At 44.6% G+C, this 16692-nt stretch overlaps 2 protein-coding genes across 3 annotated transcripts; both read right to left on the bottom strand.

Annotated features, from left to right (window-relative positions):
* Nucleotides 1–837: 837 nt before the first annotated feature.
* UBQLN3 (ubiquilin 3) lies at nt 838–3524 on the bottom strand. 2 transcript variants are annotated; one of them, XM_010364538.2, is made up of 2 exons: nt 3413–3524; nt 838–3132 (listed from the first exon to the last, which is right to left on the bottom strand). In XM_010364538.2, the coding sequence occupies exon 2, from the start codon at nt 3094–3096 to the stop codon at nt 1129–1131; it is 1968 nt and encodes a 655-aa protein (XP_010362840.1). In that variant the 5' UTR covers nt 3097–3132; nt 3413–3524; the 3' UTR covers nt 838–1128. The 2 variants fall into 2 exon arrangements, with proteins under 2 accessions (XP_010362840.1, XP_010362841.1); XM_010364539.2 differs by having other exon boundaries at nt 838–3165; nt 3413–3497.
* Nucleotides 3525–8110: 4586 nt separating this feature from the next.
* On the bottom strand, nt 8111–9943 carry UBQLNL (ubiquilin like). Its single transcript, XM_010364541.2, is given in 3 exon segments — nt 8111–8263; nt 8265–8992; nt 8995–9943. Coding segments are annotated over 3 exon segments (1830 nt in total).
* Between the last annotated feature and the right edge of the window lie 6749 nt (nt 9944–16692).

Genomic DNA, 16692 nt, shown 5'->3' on the forward strand with positions numbered 1-16692 from the left:
CTGCAGGAAAGCTCTTCCCTCCTCCTTCAAAGCTTTACCTACTTAATTCTTACCACTTTTTAGATTCTGGTTTGCAGTACACACTCACAGAAGCCTTTCCTGTCTCTCCAGACTAGATCAAGACCCTGTTCATGCTATTTCACAGCTCCTCATCTTTTTCTTTACACCACTTATTATAGTTTGTAATTATATATAAAGTGAATTGTGTAGTCACAATTTGCACAATTCTTGCTGTAAGATCATAAATGCATAGAGGCAGGGCAGTGAGGAAAACTCTTTTTCTCATATTGAACTCCCAATAGCTAGCAGAATGCTATACACAGAGTAGGTCTTCAATTTTGAGCTTGAAGTTGCAAAAAATTAACTCTCTGAATCTGGTTACAAGGGACTGTATAAAGTCGGTGAGATTCAGGAATCTGAGAAGTCACCGTGACTCCTTTGCTGCTCTATCTGCTCAGAGGTCAGCATCAAATCCTGGAAGTGAAAGCCACTTGGGGGATAGTCTTCAGGGGAAGTTAAACAAAGAAACTGTACCCACTTTTCAGTCAGGTTAGTGGTAGGGAGCTTGGAAAACCAGAGCACCTGGTAGCAGCTACTACAGGACACAAAATCTGAAGAAACGCTGAAAGAACACTGGGAAAGTTGCAGACCTCAACCTTCAAAAGGTTGCAGCAACATTTCCTCCTCTGTTCTTCATACCTGTGAGTCTTCTAACTTCAGATCTTTTAGTTTCCCTCCAAGTCCTTCCATCCATGTAGAGACAGCCCTTATCACTACCTCTTCTCCCGTATCCTTCCTTTTTTCTCATAGCCCACATGAATGAGACTCAGGCAAGAGTTCACACTGGAAATTGGGTGTAATTGCATCTCAAGATAGGCATAAGCAGAGCTCAGACCAGGGCCCCCCGATGGTATAGTGGTACAAGTGGTTGACTCATACACAGTGCCTCCACTATGTTTTGGCCATTAGTCTTCCTCGTTGACTCTGGAACAACATTGCCTCCACAGTAAAGGGCATCATAGTAAATTTTGTTTATAATGCAGCTGTATTCAAAAATGGGAGAGCTAGGGAAATAGGATATGGGGAAAAGGCAGAGAGGAAAACGTATGGTCTGAATGAGTAAGGCTCCTACGACTGTCTCAGCTTCTCCGCAGCAGCATCCACATCGCCCCCTGTAGCAATGAGGGCCTGAAGATTGGCTTCACGGTTCAGAAAGCCCATGGACCGCAGTTGCTCCAGCTGCACCTGAAAGTGAGCCTCAGGCTGCAGCTGCTGGGGATTTGTACTAACTAAATCTTGCAGCATATGGAGAAAGGGAGGGGAATGGAAGCCCAGTTCTGCAGAGTCCAGTGCTGGGAACACCTCAGGAGGTGGATTTGGGAGAGGATCCTCAGACATAAGGGGATCTTCTCTAGACTGTATACCTCCTACCACACTACCCATCCCTGCTAGGCAAGGCATGAACCAGAGTAGGAGGCGAGGTGCTTCGGTAGCTAGGACCTGCAGACCCTGCTCAATCTGCCGCAGGGCTTGCATGGCACGGGGGTTTGCCATGGCTGCCTGAAGGTGCATCAGCAGTGGCAGCTGTGGTTGTATCTCATCCTGTAACTGTGGAGCCGGATTCATGCCATCTGGCCTCAGAGATCTTGGATAAGGTGGGGATGGCAGCCAGGGAGGCTCAGGGATTCCAGGAATGGCTGCCGTGGGGGAAGAGGATAAAGGAACAAATGGAACCCTGTTGGCAGAATCTCCCAGCCCCGAGACAAGATCAGGCAAGTTTGTGCTATGTCCAGTAGAGCTTTTCCCTGCACCATCTTGGTCTCCACCTTTTCCAGTACCATTCTCTGTGGGGTATCTCAGGAAAGCTGGGCAGGAGGACCTTCCCTTGATTGCTACTGACTCCTTGGGGAGAGGCTGGCCTGACCCAGGCTCCTGAGATGAGGGTGACAATGGGGGAACTCTGTTTACTGGTGGTGGTCGTTCCTGGCTTTGGCTGAGGGCAGATGCTGTCCCCTGTAGATAAGTTCCTAGGGACTGGGGGTTCTCGTGTAATTGCTGGAGATAGTCATAGAGTCCTAAAATACCCAGAAAGTTTGGAAACCTATTTCTGATGTCAGCTGCATCCTGATCCCCATCCTGCCTTTGTTGCCTGCTACCTGAGCCTCCATGTGTAGAAGTCCAGGGGTTGGGGAGAGGGTCACAATTCTCCATCCTTGAAGGTTGGCTTGTGGTGGTGGTGTCATTATCAGTAGTGGCCGTGGCAAAGGGATTGCCACCAAACTGCTCCTGGACTGCATTAAGCATTGGGTCCATAATATCTGTGTACATAGTGCGAAGCACATTGTAGCCACCAGGAATGCTCTCCAAGTTACTGAGCACCCGGTCCTGGCTACGTATCATCTCCTGCATCATGGCAGGGTTACGTAAAAACTCCAGTGTCTGCCGCATAATTTCAGGATTGTTGAGAATATGCCCAATCTCAGGGTTGTGCTGGATTAGCTGCTGCATATGGGGGTTGTCAAGAACCAGCTGGCGTACCAGGCCTGTGTTGGACAGCAGACCCTGGATGAAGGGGTCATCAATGAGCTGAGCCACAAACTCAGGCACAGACACATGCTGCCGCATTAGTGAGCTTGGCTGGTCAGGGAAGCCATGATAGGTCAAGCCCAGCCCATTGAGGCCTGTGAGGAGACCTAAGCTGAAGGCAGGGGGCCCATCTGCTGGGTAAATGGAGCTTGGCTGAGGGAGTGATCCAGGACTTGGGTCCTGGGTAGGGACAGAGGCAGCTGGGCACTCACTGCCCATGGCATGGCGCTGCATCTTGATGACCAGGTGGACAGTGAGGCCATCTCGCACTCCACACTGTGCCAGTGAGTCGGGATCCTTGAGGATTTTGCCGGCAAAGATTAGAACAAGCTGATCAGGGTGGGCCTTAAAGCGCTGAGATATCTCTTCCTTCAGCTGCTGGATGGTGCATGAGTCTGTAACTGAGAAATCCTCCTTGTCTTTGGGCGTCTTCACTGTCACCTTGATGAGGTGGGGATCCTGGACTGGTGCTGGGCTGCCCTGTGGCAGGGCTTCTCCACCTTTGGCCATGGTGGCAGCAGAAGGCCCAGGTCTGTGGGGACACAGCTAGGGGCATGGAGATGGGAGACCAAGATCATCCTTTCAGGCAATGGCAAAAGTAAGAAGGGTGAGCATGAAAAGGGGCTTGAATATCAGGATAGGGAAAGCTGCAGGGTCTACATGAAAGGGGCCATGAGGTTTCTGGGGCAGGATGCTTTAGGAGGATTGCAGGATTGAGACATTTTGGAATCAGGGGAGGGAAATACAGGGCCCTGGGAAAGAGGTCTGTAGTTGATGAGTACAGGGACAAAGGTAGGAGGAAGGGCCCAGGCTGGGGTGTACATACCAGTCAGCTGTGGTCCCGTTCTTCTCTTTATGCAAGGCTCCAAACCTCCCTCATCTTGCTACACAGCCACCCCTGTGGCCTTCTGGGTCAGAACCCGCACTATCAGGTCCCTTCTGTGACCTCAGTGCTGACGTCACAGCCTCAACCAGAAGGTTTTGAGACTTCTCTAAGGAGTTCTGGATTCCTGGGAACTCTTGCTGTCCCATCTTTTACCACTTCTACTTCCTCCACCTCAAGTGCCTTCCTGTGGAGACTTCTGTGGAGGCTCAGACTGGGATTGGAACATTATAAAACATCTCTCAGTCCTCTCTGTCTCCATTCAGACCCTCATTCAGCTACTTCCTGGTCCGGGGGCTTCTTCCTGGTATCCTATGTCCCAGTTTTCTGTTTTATTCAACATTAACCATGAATTCTTTATGTATTTTCAAAGTATTGATTTGCTGATGGATGGGATTTGGGGTATAAGGGAGGAGTCAAGCATGACATAACTTTTTTTTTTTTTTTTACTTTAAAAGAAATTGTTATCCTCCAAAGGAACTCAAAGGACTGAATATTTACTAAGATAAAGATTGGGAATAAGCACTTTCTCTAAATCAGCAGGTTGTTAAACAGTTTTACATACATTTGAGATGTCTATTTTACATACAAATGGAGATGTACAATGGTAGTTGAATATTATAAGTCCAGAGTTTATTAGCATTCAAAGGGTGCTTAACATCATGGACTGGTTTAGATTAGCTAGTTAGTGCCTACAGGCAAAATGATAGAGATTTTAAAATCTGAGTTTTGTGGCTCTATAACATTTAGAAATCTGGAAGATCAGAAGAATTTGGTAAAGGAAACTGAGAAAAAAATAAAACAATAAGGTAGAAAAAAAGAGAGAAAAAAGAGAAAGGCCAAAGGAAGAAGAGTTTCAAAAAGGAGAGAGTGACCAGCCATGTCAAATGATGCTGCTAGGTCAGGAGAATGAGGGTTGAGAATTGGCCACTGGATTTGAAAAAATAAAGAATTGGAGACCACGATGAGACAAGCTTTGGAAGGATAATAGAGGAAGGAAGCCTGATTAGAGTGTGTTTAAAAGCAAATTGTTTGGGAAAAGTAGATCCAGTAAGGGTATTATAAATGCAAGAAAGGGGATGACAGCTATGTGGGAATGTGGGGTTAAAGGCTTTTTAGATTTTTTTTCTTAAGAATAGTGTATGATGTTTATATTCTAATGGAAGCAATCCAATGAGGAGAAAAAATTGATACATGAGAAACGGAAAACTATTAAGATATTGAATAGATAAGTTAGAGAGATTGGGAGCAAGTGCCCATGTGGAGAGCTTGATTTAGGAATATGAACAGTTTATTCATGACAGCAGAATGAATGGGAGGCAGAGTGTATTGGGACAGATGTAAGCTAGTTGATTGATTTCATGGTAGACACAGGTAGAAGTCCCTTCTGATTATTATTGTCTTTCTTGTTGAAATAAGCACAACTTTTAAGATTTAGAGAAGAGAAAACAAGATATGAATTGATCATCTGAAAGAATAAGTGTTAGGTTTCGAAGGGAAGGCAAGGGTTAAAGAAAGACACACAAACACAGCAAATGCAGGCTTTATGTCTAGCATAAAACCTAGAGAAGTGTGGGACCAGCCTAATGCCAGAGCCCACTGCTGCTTATAGGCTGGAGTAGTTTATAGGTATGGGAGCGAGGGGTCTGAGCAGTATGGCTTGCTGCTTGGCAGGATATTGATAAGATGTTCTCAAGATGAGGTGGTTTGGTCCTTGTTTCTGTAGGACGTCATCGTGGTGTTCAATGGACCGTTGCCTAGCAAGATATGATAGGGATGTTACTTTAGTTGAGCCTTTGTCCGCCTTGTGGTCAGGTGGTTAGGCAGGATGTTTCTCATAGCCTGAACCGCTATGAAATGTTTCACTTTGACCAAGGTCTGCAAAATAGTGGGAAGTTTACAAAATGATGCAGTTTGGACTAACAATAATGTAGTGAGTTAACTAGGATAGTAGATTTCCAGGTATGATCTCCAAACTGACAGCATTAGCACCACCTGGAAACTTACTAGAAATGAGAGATTTTAATGCTACTGTAGAGCTACTGAATCAGACACCCTTGGAATGTCGCGCAGAAATCTGTATTTTAACACACCCTCTGGGTGATCCTGGTGCAGATTCTGGTGAGAATCACTGGACTGGGAAAATGCAGTTAGGATTGCTAAGACAGTAATTAAATCTTTTGGTAACAAGTTTAAATGGAACTAGTCAGCACAGTTGTATGCTTTCCTTTGCCTAAACAGAGACTAGGTGAAGAGTTCAGTATCACCATAATGAGTTAACTAGGCAAGTATTATGCCACAATTATTATATTCATAGGTCATGAAATAATCTTGGAGCCAGAAAACTAGGGCTGAGGAGCAGCAAGATGGTGCAAGAATGACATCTATCCACTTCCAAGTCCAAGGGAAACAAAGATGTAGCCACTGCTGGAGAACCAGTGTCTTCAGTGAACATCTAGATCTCCATGATAGCAAAAAGGTATAGTCATCTTTAGAAAGAAGGTTGTAGATATGTGGGTTTTTCTATTGCTAAGTTATGACTTCTAAATGGTAGGATGAAAAGACTTGGAAAATTGGTAATAAGTAGAAAAATGAGTCAAGTAAGGAATTTTCGGACCATATTGTGATGAAAATAAAAAAGATGACCTGGATAGCTTGAGCTTTTTATGCAAGCTGTAGCAGAGAGGGTATAAAGCTTAATCATATTAAATGGGGAGGCAAAAAATCCATTTTCACTGTAATTTATTTCTTGAGACTTCTTTTTGGTAAGTGTGGACATGAAGCAGGGGTCTTTGGCAGTGAGCTTTCTAGAAACACTTGAAAGTTTGTAAGCCTGTTCTTCATTCTTACTGATGGTCGTGTTGGGGCTCAGAAGGGGTTTGTTGAGCACACAAATCTCTGTGGATGGGTCCCCTTTCGAGTCCAGAATCTACTTCTCAACACTTCCCCTGCTCCCACCCTAGTGCAAGAAACTACTGTTTCTCAACTTCTCTATTGTAAAAGCCTCCTAACTGGTTTCTCTACTTCCCTGGTTTTTCTCTACCACAGTGCATTCTCCATTGTGAAGTCAGACTGATAAACTGAATTATTTGATTTATTTGCTCAAAACTCACCAGTGACTATTACATTCACAGTAAAATCCAAAGTTTTCACCAGACCTATAAAACTTTTCACAATCTCTCTGACTTCCTTCCCATTCCCCACTCCTTTTTATCCATTTCAGCTATATTACCTTCTTGTTACTCTTAAAACACAGCAGGAATACTGCTATCTTGGGGCTTTTACTTTCAGACAGCTCATGGATCATCCTTCTCCCAGTGAATTGCATGTTCAGTTCTCCTAGTTACTTCTGATTTCTGCTGAAATGTCACATTTTCAGAGAGGCCTTCTCTGATCACCCTAGGTAGAATATCTTGTTCTGATTTATTTTTCTTCATAGCACTTACCACCTAACATAACTTGTATCTCCACAAAAGACAGTAAAGTCAATAAATAAAGGATCTTTATTTTTTTTCACTGCTATTTTTTCAATGCCTAAAACAACACTGAATTATTCTGGTAAGAGTGTATTAAATTATTTAATCATGGAATAATTAAAACACAAGTAATTGCATATCCTGCCATGCTGGGATACTCTAGGTAAGGCAGAAAGAGAAAAAAGTGGGGCAACCACGGAAAATGTAAACTACAAAGATATACCGAAGGAGATGATATTCTTGGAAGGTGCTGTGCCCCATGGAGGACTGGATTTGTGGTGACTGAGCTATACAGTGGAGATGGCAGCAGTTGCATCTCTGTGTGCTAATGAGAAAGTAGTGACAGCCCATCACCGTCTTATAATGGTGGTAATGTCAATGAGTAAGAGGCTCCAATGACGATAACTATTCATCCGGACTTGGTTGATATGTGAATTCACCCTAGTCTGGCCCACATATTATTTCTGTTCCACTTTTAAACTTGAACAATTTGGGTTTGAGAAATTCAGACAATCTTCATGACTAAATATCTAGGCCTATCTATGTAAAATGCTTCCCTTTCTGTTTGAGCATGTTATGATTGTTTTCCCTACATATGGGTCTGTTTATGTGTCTCTAGGTATTTGCATCTGTGTTTGCACCTGGCTGTGTGTACTTGTATGTGGACTCTATATGCCTCTATATGTGAATTTTTTACTATGTGAGCTTGTGTACATACACACACCAGTCTGAGGTGACATGCTCAAAATAATCAGTTTCATATACTGTGCTGAAGTTTCATATACCACACTCAAAATGCTCATGTTTTAGAGATAAAAACATTATTGTCGCCTCTATATTAATATGTGCATGTGGTTTATGTGTTAATGTATGTATAGTAGGTGAGACAAAAATATCACAGTTATTTTTTCTTTCTTTCTTTTTTTTTTTTTTTTGGCAAAAGAAGTAAAGCCAAATCTCAGATCAGGGCAAGTGAGTGTAGCCATTTTATTGACGGATGTTCCAGCCATGGCCAGTGATCTATTATTCAGTACAAGACACACTGGTTGATAACTCCTATTCCAGGACTTCTCTTGGCTGGAAGCATCAGGAGAGGTGGAAAAGGCAAATGAGATGGTCAGGTGGGTCAGCAGGCAGGTAGCAAGCAAAGAAGTAGGCATGGTGGTTAGAATCTCTGGGATCCCTTGAGCTTGCGGGTAGCAGCATTGGTGTTCCCTTCAGTAGCAATGAGTGCCTGTAGATTGGCATGGTGGTTCCCAGCTTCCAGGGCCTGGAGAGATTCCATCTGTTTGCTAAAATGAATCTCAGGAGCTTGCTGGAGGGTGGGAAGGGTCCCCATCTGGGGATTGTAGCCTCTGCAGGACTGTTCCAGGTTTGTAGCAGCACTAAGGTCCCTTAGGCTCAGGTATATCTGAAACATTCCAGGAACAGGGCACTGTGTCAGGATAGCTGCAGCTGGGGACAGAAAGCCAACCCAGGCCCCATAGGTAAGGTGCAACCCAAGGCAGAAGAACAGGAGCCTCTGTGGCCAGCAGCTGGAGGCCCTGCTCAATCTGCAATATTGCTTGGAATACTTTAGGGTTGGCTAAAGCAATAAGCAGATCAGAAATCTGTGTTGGCTGCAGGAATGTGGGCAGCTGCTGCCTCCACTGTTCACTCAGCTGAGGCATACTCATGAACAACATAATCTGAGCTGCCAGGCAGGGGGTGTTCATAAGCGACTGCATCATGCCTCCTGTGATCTGGGAGCTGGTCTGTTCATCTGACAGCTGGAGATCACCCTCTAATATCTGTCTGGAGCTACTTAGAGAAACAGTGGCATCCTTGTATTCTTCTTGAAGCTGCTGGGTAAGCTCTATGCTAGGTAAGGCTGGTATCCCAGCTGGCTGCCGAGTGGCACAGACATGGCTCTGGCCCTTGGTGGAGATCATAGCAGTGTTGGCCTTGGAAGTGTGGTTGACCTTGTTAGGGGTGTCACTGGGTGAGGTGTTTGAAGATAAACCACCAGAGCTATTATAGATGACTCGGGTTGCAGGATGCTGTGGAGCTGGTCTTGTCGTTCCTGGGATGGTGGTGAAGGTGGAGGTGAAGACTGGACTTGTCTGGCCAGGAGACCTGTGAAAGGGTTTCCTCCAAAATGATCTTGCATACTGTTCAGCATTTGATCATTAATGTCAGCACAGTTCTGACCCAGGGCATTATTCCCACCTGGCATTGTCTCTAAGCCCAGATACGGCTGTGGGTTCAGTGGATACTCAAGGTTTTGTGAAGGTTGCTGGATCTGCATTATCTCTTGGATCATAGCAAGGTTCCTAGCCAGCTCCAGAGTCTGCCATAGGATCTCAGAATTGTCAAGAAGGTGGGAAACTTCTGGGTTCTGCTGCATCAATTGTTGAGTGTCTAAATGTTCTGAGATGAACTGTCGCATGAACTCCATGTTGGACAGAAGCCGCTGGATGCTAGGATTCTCCAGCATCTGTGCTTTGTGCTCTGGATGGCTCACTTCCAAGTTCTGGGTATGCACTTTGGGTGCATCAGGCCCCACAAAGTGGGCCAATTCTACTGGAGCTTGATTCATACCAGTTGGTTGGTGCACCCCGCTGCTGTTTCCTTCAGTGTTTCTGTCCCAGTGGCAGGGATCATTCGTTGGCAGATCCTGGAAGGAATGGGCTAGAGATCTGGAGCCATGCTTGGACTTGATGACCAGGTAGATGGTGTGGCCATCCATGATGCCCCTCTGGCTCAGTGTATCATGGTCTTTGAGAAGGCGGCCCATGAAGACCAGCACTAGTTGGTCCATTTGGCATTGGAAGTGAGCCAATAGCATCTCCGTGAACTGCCTCACCAAGATGTCATCAGCTACCATAAAGTCTTTCTTGTTGCCTGCAGTCTTCACTATCACTTGAGTGGCACTTGAAGAGATATTTTTGTCTGCCGAAAGACCTGAAGGACATCCACTCTGGGACATCCTGGATGTTTGAGAGATGGCATGCGACATGGGCTTTAGTGGGCAGGCAGATGGGGAGCAGGTGGAAGCTGGGGCAGAAAGGGTAGGTGCAGGCAAATGTTTCTACTGGCCTTTGTATCAGGTATTGTGTTCTCACGCCACAGGATAATTTCCTTGTTGCCCAAAAAGGGATGAGTGACCAGGCTAGGGCCAGGTATTTTGCGATGTTGTGCCCTCACCCCAGTTTTCCAGATGTTGCCCAGCTGAGGCCTGGCATGGCTACTGATTCATACCTCACCCACGGTGGACAAAGTGGTGATGACTTCTCCTAGGCTTACCCCTCCTCCTACCCCACCCACCAAGGGCATGAATCCTCAGAAAAGGGATATTGTGATGTCAAGTCTATCCTCACAGTCACCCTGGGCCAGATGAGGAAGCAGGACATATTTCAGGGTCCAGGTCTCTACAATAAAATAAAACAATTTTCCAGAAAACAGGGACAAAGTTCTCTGGATGGAACTAGTAAGAAAACAAAAAAGTAAATAAAAACCATATTTTTAAATGTGGGACGTGTGTTTCTGTGTGATACTGTGTGTATGTATACACGCAGTATATACCTTTATATATATACACACGTATATACCTTTATATATGTGTGTATATATATACATATATATGTTTTCTCCCCAGGGACCTCACAGAAGGTAGAGATAAGAAAGGGAACTTTCATATCCTACTCTAATGACCAGCTGCCCTGCAGCTTCTGCACTGGAATCAGATGTTCCCAACCTGAAACTGACAATTCTAGATCACAGAACTCTTGAGTTCCAGAAGCTGGATTTATGATTCTCCAAAAGGAATATGAGATGCCAAAGCATCAGAAAGAGAGGGTACCATTTTCTTAGCTAATATTTTATTTTTTCCCTATCAAATCCACCTAGACCATTATTAAAGGGAACCTTAATATGCTGATTGAGATATTAATTACATAAAGGACTCACTAGGCATAATCAAAGTCTTCCAATCATTAGGACAAATGACCACTTTGGGATGTGGTTCTCCTGGAGGTAAGGAAAAGGGCACACTTCTACTAATGCTCTGCCCAGCCCTGGGGTCTCAGGGTCTGGAAGCCTTGTTAGGTTTGACAGGTTTTGGTGGAGCATGAACCCCAGAGGGCCTCTTGGTGGGTGGTCTTGGTAGCTTTCTCTTCAGGAAGGTGAGGTCATAATTTATCAGGTAACCATCATTGAAGACATAGAGCTTGTGGTCTGAGGGGCAGTAGTTGATGCCCTGCAGCTTTTCCAGCATCTTGTCCAACAGGATGCTGAGGCGACGCTCCTGCCCAGTGGTGGTGTCAAAAGCATAGAAGATCTCCTTTTGGTGGGTGCTCAGTGAGCGTAAGGCATAGAGCACCCCACAGACCATGAAGGCCCCTGACAGGGCTGGCTTGTACTGCTAGTGCACCAGGTTTTCTCCACTTCTAGGGTGCTAGTGTTGAGACGACTCACAATCAGGTTGCCCTTGCTGTCCTCAGTGGCATAAAGGACCCACAGCCCCTCCTCATCACCAACAAAATCTAAGTCCTTCCAAGGCACACCAGCACAGGAAAAGTGGTTATTATAGGTGGCACCAGGCAGCGGATGCCGCAGCACCAGGGTGTTGGAGGAAAGGTCCATCTTGGTCATGTTGCTTGTGCCATAGTATTTAAAGTACATAAAGTTCTTATACACAACATTTCCACTGCCATCACCATAGCCCATCTTCCTCTCTCCATAGTTTTTCAGCAGCACAAGGTCATTATAGGATTTGTACAGCCAATAGTAGTCAAAGTACCTAGGCCAAGCCCTGCATTTGGAATTATTGGGTGACCGCAATAACTAAGGTAACAAAGGGCTATAAAAATGGGCAGATCAGTTTGCTAATCAAGAGCAGGGGCTTTGCTATCAAACAATTGACTTTAGTTCATCTTTTACTTACTCAACCATGACAAACTAAACAATTATTTTTAAAAGTAACAGTAATAATAAAACACCAATAGCTACAGTGCCTATTAGACACTATATATGCATAATCTTATTTAATTATAATAACAGCACTATACGGTAGGTTTTATCCTTACAGATGAAGAGACTAGGTCTTAGAAATGTTGAGTCATTTGCTCAAGGTCACACAGCTTATAAGTAAAAACTGTAAACAAAAATAACAAGCTACTTTATTGACTGTTAGTACTGTCCAAAATAAAGCAAAGAAAACAATTAGTAGAGCATTTGTTCCAATGAGCAATCAAAAAATGGTAGCTATTATTTTTTCTTCCTTATGGAGATTCTTCTGTATCTGCACTCCACTGCCTTCCACCTGTCCTCGAGATGCAAGGGTCCTGTAACAGGACATATTTCTGGAGCTGGATTCAGGGAGATTTGTTCTCATGAGGTCACATTGGAAAGTTCCTGAAATTATCTCTGAGTTATGAGTAATCTTATCTCTTAACATTGCTCTGTAAATCCTGATTACCCGTAGATTTTGAGAGGGTTCCAAGGCATGTAAACATATTTTATATGCTGAAAAGTGTAGCATATTTGAGTTATATGCTACAAAGTGTAGCCTATACATTTTATATAAGCATAGAAATTGGGGAACATTATTTTCAGTAACACTAATTTTTAGTAACATTAATCTTTCTGAGTTGAGCTTCAACTGGGGCTCTTCAATGACTGGTTTAACCTATATTCATGTCTCTTTCTCACAACGGGTCTATATTACATTTTCACACACACTGACTTTTAACATTCTGTGTGTTGGGCCTACCTCCCTGGCAAGGCTGACAATGTATTGAGGGTCTTATTCATCTATTTATTGACTCTTTTAGCCATTCTTTCATCTAATAAATACATATCAGCACCTATGTTTTACATACTTTTCTAGGTAATCTCATGTGATCTTCTCATATATGTATAGTTATCCCAATTTTACATACGGCTAAGAAGAGCTCTGAGATGTTCATTCATTGTCCCAAGGTCACTTAGCTTAAATGGCAGTATTGAGTCTCAAATACAGATTGGCTTAATTCCAAGTCTCAAGCTTGGCCAGAGAAATGCTCTGAACTTCTAAGCAGGAAGTTAGAATTTTGAGGCCCAGGTATAGAAGAGTTTGTCCTTTACATAGAATCAGAGTAGAAGTAGAACCATCTTTGAGTTACTATGTGATTAAAATTTTTAGACAGTGGATTTGTGAAGGAAGCTCAGGGCAGTCTGGGTCATGCTTGTCTCATGAGAAAAGCGTTAGGAGGTGACCTGTTAGGCCTAGGCCAGGTTTGCTTTGGGGCATACTTAAAATAGAGAGAAGAAGTTGGCTTGGGGCTATAAAGAAACCTGTTTGGGTACAGGTAGGGGACATTTGGAAGTAATCTGATTGCAGAAAAGAAGTCACTCACTCAAGGCTCACCTGCCATTTGTGCGTAAAGGCCACCCAGTAAAGGGAAGAGGCTGGATTGGGTACTAAGTCTCGGCCCTAGGCACCCGCCTTGTATGAGAAGCCTCTCCAATTGAGCTGAACCACAAGGGGTTTGCTAACTTCCTGGAGGCCTCCATGGGCACAAGAAGCTAGGGGAAAAAGCAGGCAATATATGAGCCAAGTCTAAAGCACACAACCCACAGGTAGCTGAGTGTGAAAGTATAATAACCATGTGTGGGTTTGAGTGTGTATCCATGTACCTGAGTGCATATACAAGCATATCAGCAGGTTGATTTTGCATAAACATAGGTTATTATGTATATCTGATTATGGGGTGTTCATATGGCTGTGTATACATATGCCCATGTATGAGAATATATCAATCTTGGTCTGCATTTTTCAGTGACACACAAAACAAGGAAATGAAAGATTTATTCTCTATCAAGATTTGTACTTTGACTGGGTGCAGTGGCTCACGCCTGTAATCCCAGCACCTTGGGAGGCCAAGGCAGGCGGATCACCTGAGGTCAGGAGTTCAAGACCAGCCTGGCCAACATGGCAATACCCTGTCTCTACTAAAAATTTAAAAATTAGCTGAGCTTGGTGGTGCGCGCTTGTAATCCCAGCTACTCAGGAGCCTGAGGTGGGAGAATCACTTGAACCCAGGAGGTGGAGGTTGCAGTGAGCTGAGATTGCGCCACTGCATTCCAGCCTGGGCAACAGAGCAAGATTCCATCTCAAACAACAACAACAAAAAAATTGTTCTTCCCTCCCCTCAGTTTACCATAGCCAACATGCACTCCCAACCTGGTCTCTGAAGAGATAAGACCTTGAGAAATTCAGTCTGTGCACTCACCCAGGGGGAGGGGTGGTCCAGGTGTCTGAAGGCCTGTTCTTTCTCCTTTTCTCTCTCCCATTCACTTAGTTGACTCTCAAGGACATCCACCTCCTGCTGGAGAGCACCAAAGCTGCGCTGGTAAGAGTCAGCCAAAAGCTTGAGTGTGAGACTGGCATTAGTCACCTATGGAAATGAGATGCCCAAGAAGTGGGTTGCAGAGTGTTCTTAAAAACTGAACTCTGGCTGTCATATTCCTCAGCTCAGAGTCTTCTTCCCCAGAAAGAAGTAATATTAGAATTTGTCCAATATGTGAGGTTAGAGAAAACAGGAGTCTGTGACAGGCAGGGATTTTTTTTTTTTTCTTTTTCTTTTTCTTTCTTTCTTTTTTTTTTTTTTTTTTTTTTTTTTTTTTTGAGATAGAGTCTTGCTCTGTCACCCAGGCTGCAGTGCAGTGGCGCAATCTCAGCTCACTGCAACCTCCATCTCCTGGGTTCAAGCTATTCTCTTGCCTCAACCTCCCAAGTAGCTGGGATTACAGGTGCCCACCACCACATCTGACTAATTTTTGTATTTTTAGTAGAGATGGGATTTCACCATGTTGGCCAGGCTGGTCTCAATCTCCTGACCTCAGGTGATCTGCCCTCATGAGCCTCCCAAAGTGCTGGAATTACAGGCGTGAGCCACTGCACCCAGCCTAGGGAGGGGTATTCTTTAATCCATCCATATACCTGGCTCTGGAGTCAGTGGAGAAGGTCCCCTGCCACAATAATGCCTCCAATGGCCTTAAGTTGAGTCGCCAACTCCTGTGCTCCCTCCAGTTCCAAGCGCAGCAGGTTGAAGGCTGGGTTCTCATAGGGAGAGGCAAGGGCACTGGGATTCCAGGACTCTGGCATGTGACTCATTTCCAGAACCTCATTGTCTTTATCTTCAATGGTGTGTGCATACTCACTGACCTGGGCATGCAGGGGATGAACAGGAAGTTGCCCCAAATGTCAACACCTGTGGCTCCTCCCATTCAGTTGCATCCTCCCAGACCAAAATTGCCCCATTTTCATCTTCCAGTGGGTCCATATCCATTAATTTATCCATTACTATGGGAGGCACCCCCTACACAAGCCTCTCTATAGTCTGTTACTATCACTGGAGATCCCAAGGATAGTACAGAATTTCCCCTTCATTCTAAAGATTCATCTCAAAGATGAAGGCTGTGCCACTTCCTTCAAACATTTTCTACTTCCAGGACTTATCTCAATGCTGTGTCCATTGGAGACTATGCTTGGATAACTCCCAGCCCCAGTCCCAGCCCAGCGATCAAGTGCTCTCTCTAGACAGATTCTGCTCATACTTGCAAATGAGCTCCTGAACTGTACTTTGTAGCTGTTCCAGCTGCTCCAGGGGGATGGGGTTGTTGGGTAGGTGAATCACACAATGGCATGTGCCTCCTTCATCCACAGAGCTTGACATACTTCTCACCAGCTGCAAAGCATGGCCATAGGCACACTAAACATAATGAAGCATGTTGGGTCACCCTGGGCTGTTTGCAAACATGAAGCAGGAGAAGAGGCTGAGCCTACTTTGGAGTGCCAGAGAAGCATTGCCTGTGCACAGGGATTTCTTCTTGACTGTCTGTTAGGGGATTGAGTTATGCTTCCCTTGATTTCCCAGAATTGAAGCTGCAGGTCCCTTCCAGAACCTATTGGTGGGGCCTACCTCACCCTACCTCATGCACTGGCTAGATCTGGCTGCAGTTCACATTGCTGAAAGCTGATTTTTCTTCAAAGCCCTGTGGGAGAGAGCAAAGCTGGTCTGCAGAGATGTGTTAGGGGATAGGCTTAGGAAGCCTCAGTTGTCTACAGAATCCCCATTCTAGAGATCTGGCAGATTCCTACAACTTTACCTTGTATTGCAGACAGCAGGGACAGAGTTGCAAATCATCAAAGGAACAGTAACAATACCATAATGCATCATTCTGGATGGATATTTAACATTCACAAGACATAACAGAGGGTGAATTGTAATCCACATTTTATAGTTGAAAAACATGAGGTTCTGAGAGTCTAAATATCTTGCTAAGTTACATGACTAATAAGTGACAATGCTTCAAGCTGCCCCCAGGTCCCATCTATGTTCTAGATCCTATGCTCTGACACCTAAGGAAGTGGCAGAGATCCAAGTTATGTTGGGGTGGGTATGCAGCACAGGACAAAAGGGTAAGGCTGGGAGGCAGCTCCCTTGCCCCAGCTAGATAGAGAGAGAGGGAAAGTTTCTAGAGAGATGCATAATTTGGTCTCTTCTCCCCTGGAATATGCCTATCATATCACTTCCATACTCAGAACCCAAACCCACTGATCCCATAGCCATATTTCCTGAGTTCTAATCCTGACTCTGGGACACTGGGCAAATTATTTAATTTCTCTGTGCTCCCATTGTCTTAATATGTATAATGGGGCAAAGTGTGGAATTTATTTTATTGTTTTAAGAACTATAGATAGAGCTAAAGAGATGATTGATA

This window comes from Rhinopithecus roxellana, chromosome 15, assembly GCF_007565055.1.
Source record: "Rhinopithecus roxellana isolate Shanxi Qingling chromosome 15, ASM756505v1, whole genome shotgun sequence".
Classification (NCBI taxonomy): Eukaryota; Metazoa; Chordata; class Mammalia; order Primates; family Cercopithecidae; genus Rhinopithecus; species Rhinopithecus roxellana.

Bases quoted from the DNA above. Each gene is read 5' to 3' on its own strand.
- UBQLN3 (XM_010364538.2), bottom strand. From the start codon at position 3,096: ATGGCCAAAGGTGGAGAAGCCCTGCCACAGGGCAGCCCAGCACCAGTC.